At 37.7% G+C, this 17,853-nt stretch overlaps 1 protein-coding gene across 4 annotated transcripts in view; it reads left to right on the forward strand.

The window, feature by feature from the left end:
* pdgfrb (platelet-derived growth factor receptor, beta polypeptide) overlaps positions 1-10,166 on the forward strand; it is a 49,571-nt gene extending 39,405 nt beyond the window's left edge. For all 4 annotated transcript variants that reach the window (XM_017484962.3, XM_017484963.3, XM_053685782.1 and 1 more), the window contains 9 exons: positions 88-250; positions 1,928-2,094; positions 2,938-3,053; positions 3,434-3,556; positions 4,104-4,215; positions 4,376-4,475; positions 5,554-5,659; positions 5,830-6,098; positions 6,452-10,166. In XM_017484962.3, coding sequence (XP_017340451.1) covers positions 88-250; positions 1,928-2,094; positions 2,938-3,053; positions 3,434-3,556; positions 4,104-4,215; positions 4,376-4,475; positions 5,554-5,659; positions 5,830-6,098; positions 6,452-6,569 — 1,274 coding nt within the window. In that variant the 3' untranslated portion in view covers positions 6,570-10,166. The remainder of the gene's footprint in view (positions 1-87; positions 251-1,927; positions 2,095-2,937; positions 3,054-3,433; positions 3,557-4,103; positions 4,216-4,375; positions 4,476-5,553; positions 5,660-5,829; positions 6,099-6,451) is intronic.
* Positions 10,167-17,853: the final 7,687 nt, after the last annotated feature.

Consider the following 17,853-nt stretch of genomic DNA (forward strand, 5'->3'; position numbering starts at 1 on the left):
AAAGTCTCACACATGTTCCAAACACATGGATAACGCAACTGCTGTGTTGTGGAGGGTGAACACATGCTCGTTTCATCACGTGTCAAGGTCCTCTGTACCTGGTGACGGAGTTCTGTCGATACGGAGACCTGGTAGACTACCTGCACAGGAACAAGCAGAGCTTCCTGCAGAACTATGCAAACAAGAGCGCCCTCACTAATGGTAGTGACAGCCACATCTGCATTGACTCTGATGTGCCTTCTGGAAAAGGGTAAGACACTGAAACAAGCTTGTGATGCTGCTTAAAGGTTTTGTTGTCCTTATATACAGAGAAATACAGGATATAATAAATAGTACCAGTAAAAATAAAAATAAAGACCAAATCAAACCGACTTATATTCTTCTACTTTCTTTTTTTAAACAAGAAGAAAATGATCCAATGCAGTATTTTATTCTTGAACATAGCATCAACAAGTGCAACAATGGACATTGTCCCAAAGCAGCTTTACAGAAATATTGATAAATTCAGGATATAAATTTTAAATGTATGAATTTATCCCTAATGAGCAAGCCAGAGGCGACGGTGGCGAGGAAAAACTCCCTGAGACGATATGAGGAAGAAACCTTGAGAGGAACCAGACTCAAAAGGGAACCCGTTCTGATCTGGGTGCCACCGGATAGTACAATTCTAAATAAATTCCTTCTATAAATGTGTAGAACATGGTAAAATAGTGCAATTGAGTAACCAGGGAAGGTTGACAATAGTCATGATAAATTTCCCACATATTTAAAGCATCTTAAAAGCATATTAAAGCACAGGGCAGCTGTGGCTCCGGTGGTGGAGCGGGTTGTCCAGTAATCATAGGTTAGTGGACAACCCGCTAATGGTACAAGCTTCAATTTCCAGCCCACATGCTCCCGATAGCAAGCTAACGCCTTGCATTATAGCTCTGCTACCATTGGTGTGTGAGTGTGTGTGTGAATGGGTGAATAAGAACCAGTTTACAGAACCGCTAAGGTTAAAAAAAGCACTCTATAAGTGCAGACCATGTGTTGGCTTGCAAGTAATAAACCTAATGGAAAGAAATGTATACACTGTCATCAACTTCTAGCATTTTTCCATTTTCATTTTTACTGTAGTGGCCTACAGATATAATAAAAGCTCCAATGTGTTTTTGTCACAGGTTTTGATTATGTGGAAGCTTACAGTTAATATTACACTCAAATAAGTTAAAATTATGTTAGTTATCTAGCTAATAATGGTGACTAGGCTAAAATGGTGGCTGTTTGGATTTGGGAATAAGTAAAATAATATAGATTGCATTATATTGAAAACAATAATTGAAATTGAGTTTCAAATGTTCTCTCTATGTCCATGTGAGTTTCTTCCAGGTTCTCTGGTTTCCTCTATCCTTCCCTGAATTGACTGGTCTACATTTTAAATTGACCCTAGGTGTGGAAGAATGTGTGACCATGTTTGTGCTTGGTGCTCTTCAAGATCTACAGTAAAAATGTCCATCCATCCATCTTCTATACCACTTATCCTTCCTTCAGGGTCACGGGGAAACCTGGAGCCTATCCCAGGGAGCATGGGATACAAGGCGGGGTACACCCTGGACAGGGTGCCAATCCATCGCAGGGCACAATCACATACACACTCACACCCATTCATACACTACGGACACTCTGGACATGCCAATCAGCCTACCATGCATGTCTTTGAACTGGGCAAGGAAACCAGAGTACCCGTAGGAAACCCCCGCAGCACGGGGAGAACATGCAAACTCCGCACACACAGGGCCGCGGTGGGAATCGAACCCCCCACCCTGGAGGTGTGAGGCGAACGTACTAACCACTAAGCCACCGTGCGCCCCCAAGAAGAATGTTTTGTTTTTTAATTATGAGCTCTCATGTAATGTTATGTTATATTATATTCTCTGCCCTGTAGCTATGTGTTATTTGGCTCTGAGAGTGATGGTGGTTATATGGACATGAGAAAAGAGGACATGACTGAATATGTGGCCATGCAAGAGCTGACGGACAGCATCAAATACGCTGATATCCAGCCGTCTCCGTATGAGTCACCATATCAGCAGGACATCTACCAAGAACAAGGTAGACACACATCAAGACCAAAGCCATAGTCTAAAGGAATTATGCAGTCATTATTTTCTTTAAAAAACAATGTTTACTAAAGAATGGTACAAGACGCTATCTCTAAAAGTTAAACTCTTTCATATATATATATATATATATATATATATATATATATATATATATATATATATATATATATATATATATATATATATATTAAGATTTAGAAATATTAGTGCACATTATCACATCTGTTATCAATTCATTGATGTTAGTTCAAGATAACCGATTTATGGTTTTTATTGTTTGTTTTTTGGACAGTCATTATTGTATCATTTCTAGTTTGTATTCATGATAACACAAGTGTGTATGGATATTTTAAAAAATCCTTCTAACCAAAAGTAATGAAAAAAAGGCATACAGATTTGAGAGGATATTCACTGAACTGAACTATACACAGTATTTAAAAATAAACGTCCTTTTTATTTAAACAAAGGCTGAGAATATTACTAAAATAAAGTCATAGTTTAGTATGTATGTATTTTGGCAGCAAGATATTGTTAACTGCCTAAACATGCCAGCCAGCTGTTGAACAGATGTGCCTTTTTAGAGGCAACTTCAGAAAAATATAATCCTCTGGCGCTACTGGGAGTTTATTTTATAATGACGAAATGTACTGTGTATTTGTCTGTGTGTGTGTGTGTGTGTGTGTGTGTGTGTGTGTGTGTGTGTGTGTGTGTGTGTGTGTGTGTGTGTATTTGTCTGTCTGTGTGTGTGTGTGTGTGTGTGTGTGTGTGTGTGTGTGTGTGTGTGTGTGTGTGTGTGTGTGTGTGTGTGTGTGTGTGTGTGTGTGTTTCTCAGGTCACAGAGTGGACCTTTCACTGGTCATCAGTGATTCTCCCATTCTGAGCTACACTGATCTGGTGGGCTTCAGCTTCCAGGTGGCCAAAGGCATGGAGTTTCTGGCCTCCAAAAATGTACAGTATCAGATTTCTATGCAAAGTTTGTACAGATCTCTGGCACATATTTGGACTGGTTTAATAATTTTGTAATGCAATCTATGAGAGAGTTTTGGATTTAAAAGGAAGAATGATTTGGCTAAAAATGAAATTTGCCCAAATTGAGCATCTATAGTTTTCTGCTAGCATTACAGAGATAAAGTTGTTATGTAAAGTAAGCTTATGAGTATTAAAAAAAAAAAAAAAAACACCAAAACTATTATAGCTACCAGTTTAGTATTGTGCAAACTGCATGCTTATACAGTAATACTGTATATATAAATTAGCCATAAATATTATAGTCTGTATTTAAACAAAATCTATATACAGTACAAATCTCTTCTCTCTGGGCCTTCCAGTGTGTTCATCGGGACCTGGCTGCTAGGAATGTCTTAATATGTGAGGGAAAACTGGTGAAAATTTGTGACTTCGGGTTGGCCAGAGACATCATGCATGACAACAATTACATCTCCAAAGGCAACGTGAGTACAGCCCTGAAAACTGAACTCTCAGATTGATCAGGTGAAAGAAAACACGTGACCTACTGAACGCTTTCTTATGACTTCCTGCAGTCTGAGGATTTGTATTTTGCAATCTGCATGAACTGTAATAACCATGTCGCATATTAATATTAAGGCTTCTTGCACTTCACCATTCAATAGTAATTTACATTATACCCCAGTGCTGTTAAATTCTTGATTCTGATTGGTCAAAAGGTATTGAATAATTCTTTATAACAGCAGCTCTGACAGTAGCATTTATATTCATGTGCTCTTTCAAATACATTGCTATGTATATAGTAACAACTTACACAGAGACTTATATGACTAACATGCCACAAAATCTGTCTAATATTTAATAGATTGTTAAAATGTGCTGTATTTAACAAAGGATTGTTTTTCATATACAAAGTGTTAGGCAGTATTCCTCCACAGGAACGTCTTAAGGAATATAGTTAGTGTAGCATGTACACTAACCTGGATGCACATTCACATTCACATTGAGTATTGTTGTGTTTGTGTCCTGCAGACGTTCCTGCCTCTGAAGTGGATGGCCCCAGAGAGCATCTTCCACAACCTCTATACAACACTCAGTGATGTCTGGTCTTATGGTATTTTGCTGTGGGAGATTTTCACTCTGGGTGAGTAATTAATCACTTGAACCTAAATAAAATCTGGATACGAATAAAATGTTGTTTTATTGTCTGGTCTGTCCGACTATGATAAATAAATTGTAAAAAAATCGCTACTGGATAAAATATTTTATTAATATGAGATTTTTAATAAACACTGCTCTTGCAGGAGGAACCCCATACCCAGATCTCCCTATGAATGACCTCTTCTATAATGCTCTTAAGAGAGGTTATCGGATGGCCAAACCCATGCACGCTGCAGAGGACATGTATGTCTCATCTGGTTTGTTCATTCTGTTTAAATAAATATTATTTATTTTATGTGCTGTAGTTTAATATAATTCTGAAATAAGCTGCACTTGCTCAGAGAAAAAGGTACCAAACTCAAGTTAAATCTAGCACTCTAAAGGGTTCTTTGGTTTGTCAAACTGAAGGAAGCCTAAATGAGTGTCCAAGTACAACTCATTTAGGAAGCTAAGAACCCTTAACTATCCAAAGAACCCTTGAGAAAATAACTGTAAAGAAATCATTTGTAATGTATAGTACAACCCCAGTTCCAAAAAAGTTGGGTGAGCATGGAAAATGCAAACAAACTAACAAACAAAAAAACTCAAGTCCTCCTGTACTATACTGAAAACACATTGATGTTTTACTTTGTGAATTTAATTTATTTTTGAAAATATACACTCATTTCAAATCTGATGACTGCAACGCACTCCAAAAAAGTTGGGACAGTTGACTGCTTACCCCTGTGTAACATCAACTTTTCTTTTAATAACACTTATTAAGCATTTGGGCACTGAGTTGGGAATGGGAATTTTCTCCCATTCATCCATTATGTATTTCTTTAGCTTGACAGTTGTATGGGGCCTTCTTTGCCTTATTTTGCTCTTTATAATGTGCTACACATTATCAATCGGAAGGAGGTCAGGACTGCAGGCAGGCCATGCTAGCACCGGCACTCTCTGCTTACGCAACCATGCGCTTGTAATGTGCACATTGTCACATCACTATTAGTCCCTAATTGCCCTGTCCCAACTTTTTTGGAATGTGTTGCATGCATCAATTTCAAAATAAACGTTTACCTTAAAAAAACTAGGCATCGAATACCTTGTATTTATGTTTGTTTTTTTTTTTTTTTTTGTTTAAATACAAGTACATTTACAATTCACTCTTCTTTGTTTTTATTAGCATTTTCCATACTGTCCCAACTTGTACATAATAGCTCTTACATTGGGAAACAAAAATGTATCTTTAAAAGTACCTTTATTCTGACATGCATTACATGTTCTGTGTGATGCATTACATGTTCTGTGTGAAATCCAAACACATTTCTATTCCTTGCAGTTATGAGGTGATGAGGAAGTGCTGGGAAGAGAAGTTTGAGAAGAGGCCGGAGTTCTCCTATCTGGTGCAGGAGATGGGGAACATGCTTACCGAAGGCTATAAAAAGGTTTCCATCACTCTTTTTTTCCCTGTTTCCTTGGATTTCACAATGATGCATAAAACTTCATTGCTCACGTTACTCATCGGATGTTGAATGTAGACTAATCTTCCTCTACATCCAGGATGTCCGACTGGTGGAAGGCAACAATGACTCTTTCTCTCTCTCTATCTCTCCAGCGATACTCCCAGGTCAGCGAGAGCTTTCAGAAGAGTGATCATCCAGCCGTGGTACGCAGCAAGCCCAGGATGCCGTCTCCATTCCCGGGCACACTCCCTCCCTCTTCCCCTTCCACCATTTTTCCTCCATCCTCCACACCTAACCGTTGCCTAGAGGCTGATCAAGACATGGCACTAGTACCTTATAACGGTTACATCATCCCAATCCCTGACCCCAAGCCTGAAGAAGAGTGCCAGGAAGTCAGTATGCCAACAGAAAGCCCCTCAAGGTATGACCAGCTTCTTGTCCTGCATAAATACATATACCACTGAAGGCACAGGAAAGATGATGCCCCAGTTCCTCATGTGGAGAGATTACACACATGGGCATGGTTCTCACATGGGCGAGACCTGGGACATTGTTGTTTATTTTAGAATTTGAAATAACACAAATTTCATGACTTAATTCTCCTCTGATCTGAGAATTTCGGAAGCCCTACTCTTTAAAAATCACATCTGATGTAAAGTGCATTTTATGCAACATCTTGTACAGAAATGTCCTTTTGTCAAGAGTTTAAACAACATGCTCTGTATAGTGTGCTTTTGGAATCTTAAGAGGTTTTTTTTTTCCCCATCTCTGCAGCTCTGTAGGGTCTGAGGCAGAGACAGCATCATTGGAGGCTCCCAGTGCAGAGCAGGAGTGTTATGAACAACTGAAGGAACTCTCCAACACTCCTGACGCAGAGGAGAGCTTCCTGTAACACCATGTTGCTTCCTCTTACACTGGAGAATATCTGTGACTGACATTCAAACAAAAATGCAGACACAGCATCTGGTTAATACAAAGCCTATGGGGTGACACAGTGGTTATTTAAGACTACTAATTAATATATCGAGGCCATAAGTTAATATTTCAAGATGAAAAACTAGTGTTGCAATCCACACTACTCAGAACTTCAGCTCGAACAGACATGGATGCCCACAGCAAGTTCATATCTGTATGTCCAGTCTGTGAATTTGATAAACATATTAATAAGATCTACATTAATTATTTCTGTGCATGGAGCAAGAAGAAATTACATATAATGTAGGTTAACTGTCGATCATTTTTGCTTATAAAAATTCTCTCTCACAATGGTCTTATCGTGTTCGGCTGAAGTTACAAGCTTCAAAAGCTAAACTAAACTCTGAAAGCTATTAAAACACATTTCTACAACAGAAACATTATCAAGTACAATCAAGTAGAAAATAATGCAAAAGGAATTCTGTTTACTGTCGACTGTGCGCCGCCATATTGTTATGACTTCAGGTGTTAACTCAGGCAAGGTAGATGTTGCCCGAGTTCCCGACTTAAGGAATTACAAATTGAATGACCATTCCATTGCACTTTTCCATGTCGGACGTCAGATTTTTCCAAGTTTCAAGCACAATGGATTGCATCATAAGTATTTTGTGGCCACAAATTAGCCATGACTTAAAATATGTTGCAGGATCATCATACTTAATCGGTGGCCTCCAGTTAATTATTTAGTGAAAAAGCCTATTTGCTTTAATGTAATGTGAACTAACGCTATATCCATGTTACAGCACCTGTGACTCCATTATCTGTCATTCCAAGCTTGAAGTAAAGTCCAATATTATCAGTCAGCTTCATGCATAAGTTCATGTGGCCACTAAATGCTATAGTTGCCACAAATTATATAATAGCGCTTAACCAGTGGCCTCAATATATTAATTATTGGCTAAACCTTAATTAAAAAAAAAAAAAAAAAATGATACTTATAAACAGTTATTCTGTACAAGTAAGAACAGTTAGCATTACTACAATTAACTTCTATCAGATTTCTTATAATATCTTACAGGGGAGGAGTTGGGAAAGTTTTATTTGATTTTTGAAGAGTAGATATCAAAGTGGAGACATCAGTGTTTCTAATGCTGCATTCGATTTGTAACTCAAAATTTCCCATCTCTGATTAAAAACAAAGGAAAAGGGCCTGCGGTGGGGGTCCCCAGAGTAAGACAGAAAATAAACAACCCAACTGTCAGGCAGTTAGATTACTGTAAATAAATGAGGCTGATGAGCTGAATGGCAGTTTTGGACATCACACTTGAGCTTCATGAACATGCACACACTTTCCAACATGCACCTGAAGCTCTTAACAGTTCTGTATAAAAGTCGTCTTGTTCTGCTGGGTTTGAACAGACCATCAGCGGGGAGTTCTTTGCAGTTTTTCTGGTACGTTGCTCATTCTGATGTCTACGCTAGCTTGTTGTACTGATATTATAACTAGCAAGTCCTGGTGACTCTATCACAATAGCGAACACTCGAAGTAGCTTGTTAAGGTTAACCAGTCACTACTTTTTTCACCGACAGAATGAGTGGAGCATGAAAGAATGCACTTTCAACCAATTTCAACTCAATTTAGGCTTCAAAACAGCATAATGCATAATAGTCATATATACAGTCATTGGGCTCAATTCAATCCAACAGGCATGCTCAAAAACTCGTAGGAATTCCTACTAGCAGTTGAGGGAGAGTTTTCTTCTCCTTAGCTAAGGTAGGAAATTCGGAGTTAGTCGAACGCAGCACAGAGATACATTTTCACTAAAAGATCTGTACACATGAAGGTGACATTCAATGGATCTGTCAAAAACACACTGACTTGTTGCTGTTTGGTCATCACTTTTAGATGAACATTTGCCTGTACATATTTTATGCTAAAATACATATAGACCTGTGCACACATTTACAGTGGTTCAAGTTTAGGCTTGCCATGAGCTGCCCTTATATGCTGTTAGAGCTTGATTGTAAAACTCTTTAAGGTGAGCTAAAAATGTATTTTTTCTTGCATCTTTCTCACCATCAGCTGAACCCTGCCCCAGACTTTCTCCTATTGGCTGATAAATGGCTATGTCAGAGGACATTGTGACAAAAGCAGCTCTGGTGAATGCAATTTCTATGTGTTGGTGAGTGCTGCCTTGAGCACCGTGTCTTCATTAAAATAAATGGCAAAATGTGCATTTTTGACAGATATCAAAATGCCCCTTTGAACGAATCTAATCATAACTTTTTATTCCAACGGAGTCGAGTGAATTTTACAAGCATGAGACCATATTGAAAACTTGCAATTGAGACACTCATGAGTAAAATTGTGAGTAGTTACGGACAGGAACAAATAATCGGTTTGTACTATTTTGTACAATGGAGAATGGTATACTACAGTGTGTTTAAAAGTCGAGTGAATCTGCAAACAATACATCATCAGTATTGAAATTGCATGCTGTAAGTGGCATTGGAAAGTGTTTTTTTTTTTCTTTTAGAACTGAAGACTGTTATTTTGTAAATTGTTTGTTGTAGTTCAGCTACATACAGTAACAAGAACTGACATTTTTTTGAGGACATGTCTATGAAAGTATTTTCTATTTCGCAACTGTTGAACAGAGCCTTATGCAAAAAAAAAAAAAAAAAAAAAAAAAAAAGACTACATCCAGTATGTTTGTTGGTTTTTTTGTTTTGTTTTGTTTTGTTTTAAATCATTTTCCTATATTTTATGTTTCAGGGGAAGGAATTCTTACAGCCTTGTAGCAAATTTGCACTTTAAAATTTATTGGGAAATAACCTAGATGATTTTTTTTTTTTTTTTGGTTTTAATTTTTTTTTTTTTTTTTTTTTTTTACACTTTTATGAGTGAAATGAAGGTACATTAAATGAATAGAGAAATGATATACTGTTGATGCAGTATTATAAAAAGAATGATTTCCTTCCTTTAGCATTGTAATCTTCTGACTGAAATACTAGTGAAACAGCACAGGTTAAGGTACTAGATGCAGGGCAACTCTATGGGTGAAACTTTATCTTTTATGTTACTTATTTCTGCTAAAAGAGATTCTGTATCTTTAATGTCGTTGTTATAGAAACACAGTGTTGAGCCTTAAGTAGAAGTCTCTTTTTACTCCAATAAAGGGCCAATCCCATTTTACGAAACCTGAAATTTCATCATTTTACTAGAAACTGTAAAAACTAACCTCAAAACAGTAGCGATGGCCCATGCCATATACCTACTAAAGCAGCCATCCATTTTGTAAAACACACATAAAGTATAGTGCTTTGCTTTCTTTTGACCTTTATAGATTTTATTGTAGCCTTTTTTTTGTAAATGAGCCAAACCTTATTTAGTGCCACATGATAAATCACACTTTATGAGGAAATATTACACATGCTATGGTACCAAAGCTTCTACATTATGTATGTTTACAAGTGTATTTTTGTATAAATATTTTGTATATTGTACTTTATTGTACTAAATGTGCTATATGTAAAGGAAACATATAATAAAGATAAGGGAGAGAAAAAAAAATCCTCTTTATGCCTCTTTAAGTATTATATTGGTAATCAAGCACACGTTGGAATGGGGTGAGCCGAGTTGCAGAATGTCTGAGTTTTTCCAAGGGATGTGGTCTTCCAGCCAACTACAAAATGAGTCACAGCTTAGCAGCATGGATTAATTACAGATATATCTACTTCATGTGTTGATCTATGTGTAAAGTAACTAGAGCTGTTTGGTGAGTTACCAAAAGACTAACCAACCATCTATGGCTAAGACTGACATGATACACTCAAGGGTATCAAGTGGAAGTTTTAGTACTACTGCTAAGTCAGTCAATGAAATTTCCTGCAGCTCCTGAATCCATAAATTCCTCCTATTGACCCCAAGGAGGAATGAATGGTCTCATCACAGTTCCCCCTCCTGGGGTGAGCTTTGGCTTTTTCTGACAGTTTCTGGCAGGTGGTGTGGAAATGTCCTGCACACCCACTGTACAGACACCTCTTTCCTTTTATGAAGGCCCACCAGACAAGAGATTTAGTTCTAGTGGAGTAAACACATGAGGAAGCTGTCTGGCTTCACTGACCCTATGCTCGTGTAGATGATTGTTGAGTCTCAGGATCAGCTTGTAAAAGTTCACCTAGTTCACTTAATTTCATCTCCATATTCAGAGACACTATGATTGCCCTGCCAAAAACTAAGGAAATGAGGAGCTGATCATCCAGTTTTGGTTCTCTGGAGGAGTGGCAGTTCTGCAGCAGTGGCCACAACTGGCTGAGTAGGTTCTGCCTTACCAGCACATGTACAGTCTAAGCTTTGGAGTTATGAGAAACTTTGCTGCAAGACCTGTTCATGTCCATTCTATTTGGTGCACTTATTGATTAGGACTGTTTTTAGATGCTCAAGCTCTGCTGGATCCATCTCTTTGGCTCAATCTCACTGTAACAGGCCTGGATTTGAACATTGGAGACCGAGGCAAGAACCCAGTGAGCCACCCAAAGAGATAGAGATAGACCCATGTGCAGAACAAGTCAAAGGCCTGAGGATAAACTGAGTAAACTAATAGTGAATTTTATTATGTATATTGTTGTATAGACACACACACTCAGGGAGCTCAAGAGTGGGTAGGAGAAACCAGAGAAATGACTAAAATGTACCCAAGAAGATTACCAGTTAAAAACTACACACCAGCATGCAGCAAGCTTGATATACTTGCTACTGAAGTCTACACACTGACGGAGTGGAAAGCTCTCCTTAATAGCTCCATGCACAGGTGGGGCTGATTGCCACTGATTATAATTAAGACTGTGCTCTCTCGCTCCCTCTGGTGGCAGGAGTCGGTCTGACAATGTTTCAGTTTAATCTCTGGCTCCCTCTAATGATGACACAAGACCAAGCCAACTGTCCCCTTACAGTTTATTATGACATTATTGAATACTTAATCATTAATTCAGGAGCCATGACAACAATGCTTTTAATATAGTGATTATTATGCTTCTAATCACATGCTTTTATTATTCCTTGAATAATTTTTTCTTCCTTGAACATGATGCATAAAAGGACTGGATTTTATATGCCAGGAAAGTGATACAAATATATAGATCTATGAACTATAACAGCGTTTCCCAGCCTTTTTTCAGTCACGGCACTCTGAAAATTTTTAGAAATTTGTGGCAACCTACACCATTTTTTGTAACTTTCCGCGCGGCATTGGATCTGGAAATGAATAACTTCGAGGCGACTATTGCCGAAAGGTACAACTGTACAGGCATCTCTATGATCCATCCATGCGGGACTATAGAGGTAGGCAGATGGCACAAAATTCATGGAAAGGTTTTTAAAAATAGTGATATGGATTTGCTTTGTACATACTGCGGAAATAATAAAGCCAAAGTTGAAATTTTTGGGGGGTGACATGTTTTCATTCATCAGTGTGTTCACAAATAAATGGTCAATACACTACACCTTCATACAGTGATTAAACCTCATTCTTTTGTCTTTATACACAGAGACGTTTACGCTGATGGGTGAACAATCACCTGATTTTGTAAATGTGAGAAATGACATTTGCAGGAAGCTCCCAATTTTGCTTATGTCTTACAGTAATTGCTAACATTTTGACCTACAAAATGAGTCTACAATAAATAATAAGTCTATTTAATGAAAGCAAAGGTCCATGTTTAATAAAAAAAAAAAAATCTTAATGAAATGAATAAAATAAAAATTGGTTCAATTTAATCTTATACATGTTCTTATATTTATAGTTATATTTTGTTGTAATGTGACGAGTGATAATCTCAAGCTTTACTGAGTTTTATATTAGTCCTATATGATTATTTGCTCTTTTTTTCATACTAGGGCTTTTAGTGAAGTTTACTGAAAAAAACTTCGACAACAACAAACACAACAATTCCTCCTCGGCATTCAGCAACTCCACGTGAGACGCCATGTTTGTAAGCGTTGCTATGGTTGTTCCGACAAACTACTTCTTCTCTCAGCTACATCCTGTTGGTTTATAGGACAATTACTCAGAGTCGCCTGCTTTTGTTTCAAAGAATATTACAACGGTGAGAGCGTCAAATATAAACGCCCCATCCGTTTGGGGAGGTGCACGTGCAGTTAGTATATCGCAGTCAGTATATATATATATATATATATATATATATATATATATATATATATATATATATATATATATATATATATATATACTTTTAAAATACATATTTTATATATACATATATTTATTTGTTTTCCAGCTTCAACCAAAAAAAGAGGGGAAAAACATGTCATACGAGTTATTCTCTCACTGTCCATGTTTCTTAGATATTGAATGCAGTTTCAGCACTGACAGTTTGGCAGAGCTGACACGATGTTGACTTTGGCAGTTTAGTCTTTTGGGAAATAATTTGAACATTTCAACATGAATTGTCTATGTCTACATCTTATAAAAATGGCCTAGAAATATCCTGGACAACATAATTGGCTAAATATCCATCGAGCTGACCAAGTATATTTGTGCCACAGCTAACTTGCTAACTGCGCAGTACTTGTACCCGTGCAGCAGCCTCACTGGTACTGGCTTGAAGTGATTGAATTATTTGTTCCCCTTTTTTGCATTTAAATTGTATTCAAAAAGGTGTTTAAGGTATAAATATCCTGAGAGAAATCATGCCAAGATAGCTTATGTTAGTTAACTGATTTGTGTTAGCTGTGTTGAAGCCGTTTAATACTTTGCTAGTTGTAACACTTATAACACAATAGACGATGGGGGGGGGGGAAAGTTGTTGAATTTCATCAAACAATATGTGTCAACTATGTGACTACATATATGATGTACACAATATATTGCAGTACATCATTTCACCTTTGGGTGGCCCCCATAAGTTAATAATCAAGTTAACTGTAAAAGTCAGGCTTGGCTGTTATACAATATTTTGTAAACCTGAAATATTTTGTAAAAGATTACCCACTGAATAAAATATCCCATTAACATGAGTTGTAACATGAGTTGTCCTTAAACTATTCTTTCAGGAGGAACCCAGATCTTAAGAGAGGCTAAACCATGTACACCTCAGAGGAAATGTATGACTGATCTGATTTGTTCATTCTGTTTAAATAAATGTTATTTACTGCATGTGTGGTAATTTACCAAACACTGGTTAAATCTAGCACTCTTTGGTTTATCACTCTGTTGGAAAACCTAAAGGGTTTCTAAGTAGGACTCTTTTAGGAAGCTAAGAATCCTTAACTACCCAAACCATTTGTACCTGAGTGTACATACAGTATTTTGCACCTTTACTTATAAAGAACTACATAGAAATATCATGTAAGGTACATAATGCATCTTTCAGGAAACATTTACAATTATCCTGACAATGTTTTATTCTGACATGTATTCAATTTTTCACATGAAATCCAACCACATTTCTATTCCTTGCAGTTATGACGTGATGAGGAAGTGCTGGGAAGAGAAGTCTGAGAAGAGACCAAAGTTCTCCTATATGGTGCAGAAGATGGGGAACGGGCTCACAGTCAGCTATAAAAAGGTTTCTGTCACTCTTTTTTTCTGTTTCCTTAGATTGCACAACAATACACAAAACTTCCATGCTCATATTACTCATCAGATGTCGGATGTAGACTAATTTTCCTCTAAATCAGGACTATTAGTCTCCTGAAAGGCAACGGCCTTATAGAGATTAGCTTTTTTTTCCTTTCTAATACAAAAAATGTTCATGCCATGAAGGAGATGAGTGGAATGAGCTGGATTTAAACTGTAGCCAATATGAAACACAAAAACCCAATAAAAACTATTTTAACACCCACATGACCATTTAGAAAGGCTCCCATGAGAATTTCTCTCTCTCTTCAGTGTTACAACCATCTCAGTGAGAGCATCCTGAAGCGTGATCATCTGGCCATGGTACGTGCCATGCCCAGGGTGCTCTCTCCATTCCATCACATACCATTCTACCATTTTCCCCCACCCTCACCCCCACCCCCACCCTCCACCCCTAACCGTTGCCTATAGGGTGATTGAGGGATGACTCCCTGACCCCAAGACTGGGGAAAGGTGTCAGGAAAACAGTATGCCAACAGAAAGCTCTTAAAGGTAGGACCAGCTTCCTGTCAAACAAAAATACACAGGAAAGATTAAACTGCAGAAGACACAGGAAAGATGATGCACCAGTTCCCCTTGTGAAGTGATTATTCACATGAGCTTGCTTCTGGTTTTCATATGAGAATCCAAAAACTGAAACGAAAAAAAAGAATGCAGATTATATCCATATTCACAATGTATTATGGTTTTAATAATCCTTTAGTATTTCCAAATGTTATTAAGCACACCCAAGCCGGAAACCAAGGCATGGTTCCTGAAAAAGCACTTTTTACATGGAAAAACATACAGCATAAGCAAAATAATTTCATTTTTTTCTCCTCCACTCATATAGTTTCAGAAGGACTGTTCTTTATAAAAGTGCAACATCTTGTATAGTTGTATTCTTTTGTTTTGGTAACAGACTTAAAATGAAAGACGATGATATCCAAACTTGAAGAATGACAGAGAAATGTTTGTTTGTTTGTTTGTATGCTTTTCATTTCTGCAGCTCTGTAGGGTCTGAAGCAGAGACAATGTCACTGGAGGCTCCCAGTGCAGATCAGGAGTTCAGTGATCCACAGAAGGAACCCTCCAACACTCCTGACACATAGCAGAGCTTCCTGTAACACTGGAGACAATCTGCAACTGACATACAAATACAAAGCAGACACAGCAACTGGTTAATACAAAGCCTATGGGGTGACATGGAGGTTGTGACAACAAATTAATATGTTGAGACCACGAGTTGATATATTGTGGTCACAAACTAAGAACATTATGGCCAAACGTTTGTGGACACCTGACCATCACACCCACATGTGCTTTTTGAACATCCCATTCCAGATTTAGTCCCCCTTTGCTGTTATAGTAACCTCCACTAGATTTTGGAGCGTGGCTGTGGGGATTTGTGATCAATCAATCATAAGAGCATTAGTGAGGTCAGGCACTGATATTAGATGAGGAGATCTACTGTGCAGTCGGCGTTCCAGTTCATCCCAAAGTGTTCAGCGTGGTTGAGGTCAGGGCTCTGTGCAGGACACTTGAGATCTTCCACTCCAACCTTGGTAAACCATGTCTTCATGGACCTAAGGGGCATTGTCATGCTGGGACAAGTTTGGGCCTCTTAGTTCCAGTGAAGGGAAACTGTAATGCTACAGCATACAAAGACATTCTATACAACTGTGTGCTTCCATCTTTGTGGCAATAGTTGGGGGAAGAACCACAAATGGGTGTGATGGTCAGTTGTACACATACCTTCGGCAATATACAGGTGCACTCAAAGTTATTCAACCCCCATTAGAAATCAGGTTTATTGTAAAAATTTACAGACTTTCAGCTGTTTGCAATGAACAAATCAAACAAAAGCAATTGAAGTAGTTCAACACAATGAATGCTTCAAGTGTTTTCCCCAAATTCAACTGAAAATGCCATTTATAATGATTTCTCCAGTTTTAAAATGATTCAACCTCCTGAATAGAATCCCTGACAAAAGCACAAATATGCAAAACAGGTGTTGTCTCAAGCACACCTTATGCAATTAATCAAGGGCTTCAGTAGTTGCACCAGGTGTGCTTGAGCTGGAATAAAGTTCAGGTTCCGTGGCCATTCAATTGATTTCTCTGTCTCAGTCATTTAGTACAGAAATACAACAGTCGTCATAAGTTAAGTACTATGCGGCCATGAGATAGATGTTGAGCAGATTAACTTGTGACCTGAGTATTTTAATACTGTGCATGGTCACACCTGATTAAAAATATTTGTGAATTAATTCTTATGCACAATTATTCCGTATGAGTCAGAACAGCTAGTATTACTACAGGAAACTTAAATCAGGTTGCTTACTATACTTTACAGGCAAGGAATTATGAAAGTTGGTTTTGATTTTTGAGGAATTTATTTAAAAACATTTTCTGTAAAAATGGATATCAGTATGAAGTTTCATATGAGACAAACATCTCATTCAGAGAAATTCTAGTGGAAATTCTAGTGGAAGTGATATGGTTGGATTTTGAATGAAGTCGTAAGAAACAACGGAGCAGTCTGAGCCTCATGCAAAAGAAGTACATTTGTTTGTTTTGATTTTAAATCATTTTATTATATTTTATATTCTAGTGGAGGGGATTCATACAGCATTGCAGCAAATTTGCACTTTAAAATTTAATCGTAGCTCATAACATACATGATATTTGTTTTGTATTATTTCTTTTACTTTACATTAATGAATAAAATGGAGGTACATTAACGCAATAGAGGTATTGGGTACGGTTGCTGCAGTATTATAAAAAGAACGATTTCCTTCCAGCGTTCCATGACAATGATCTCTCTCTCTCTCTTAACATCAGCAAAACAACATTACTAACGACCTTACCTGGTCCTTCCACACTGAGACAATCATAAGTTCTGCCCAACAGAGGCTCTACTTCCTGAAGCTGAAAGAGTTTGGACCGAACCCTAAAACCCTCACCAACTACTACTACTGTACCATAGAGAGCATCCTGACTGGGCTCATCACTGTATGGTAAGGCAGTTACTTTGCCCACAAACACAAAGCCCAGAACAGTAGAATTCATCACAGACATCAAGCCATAGAGGACATCTACTGGTCACAGTGCCTGAGGAAAGCGCACAAAATCACCTCCGACCACAGTCACCCAGCACACCATTTATTCTCCGAATTGCCATCCAGCAAAAGTTTTCAATTCACCCAGCCACAGACAAGCCGACTTATTTATGTATGTATTTATTTATTTATTTACACTTTTTACCTGCAGACTATTATGCTCCTAAACAGCCGGCAGACAGGTCATCTGTGACCCAAGTATCACCAAGTCATTTGACATATTTTCACGTTTTTCTCTCTGCCACTTGTATTTGGACTCTTAACACTTGGTCATTTTATACAACCTCAGTGCAATTATCTGTGTTGTGTCTAGCTTTCCTCACTTTTGATAGGAATTTAACATTTAAGATAGTTGCTTCACATCAAGGCTAAAACTGTATTTGTGGATTGTCACGCATATTCAAGCACTTCATGTTATTTCTAAGGTCGGACTGTAACTGACTGATTGTACAGTTATGTCCTAGGCTGTCACTGTAAAATGAAGAAGTGGAAGCTTGGAG

This window comes from Ictalurus punctatus, chromosome 14 (assembly GCF_001660625.3).
Source record: "Ictalurus punctatus breed USDA103 chromosome 14, Coco_2.0, whole genome shotgun sequence".
Lineage (NCBI taxonomy): Eukaryota > Metazoa > Chordata > Actinopteri > Siluriformes > Ictaluridae > Ictalurus > Ictalurus punctatus.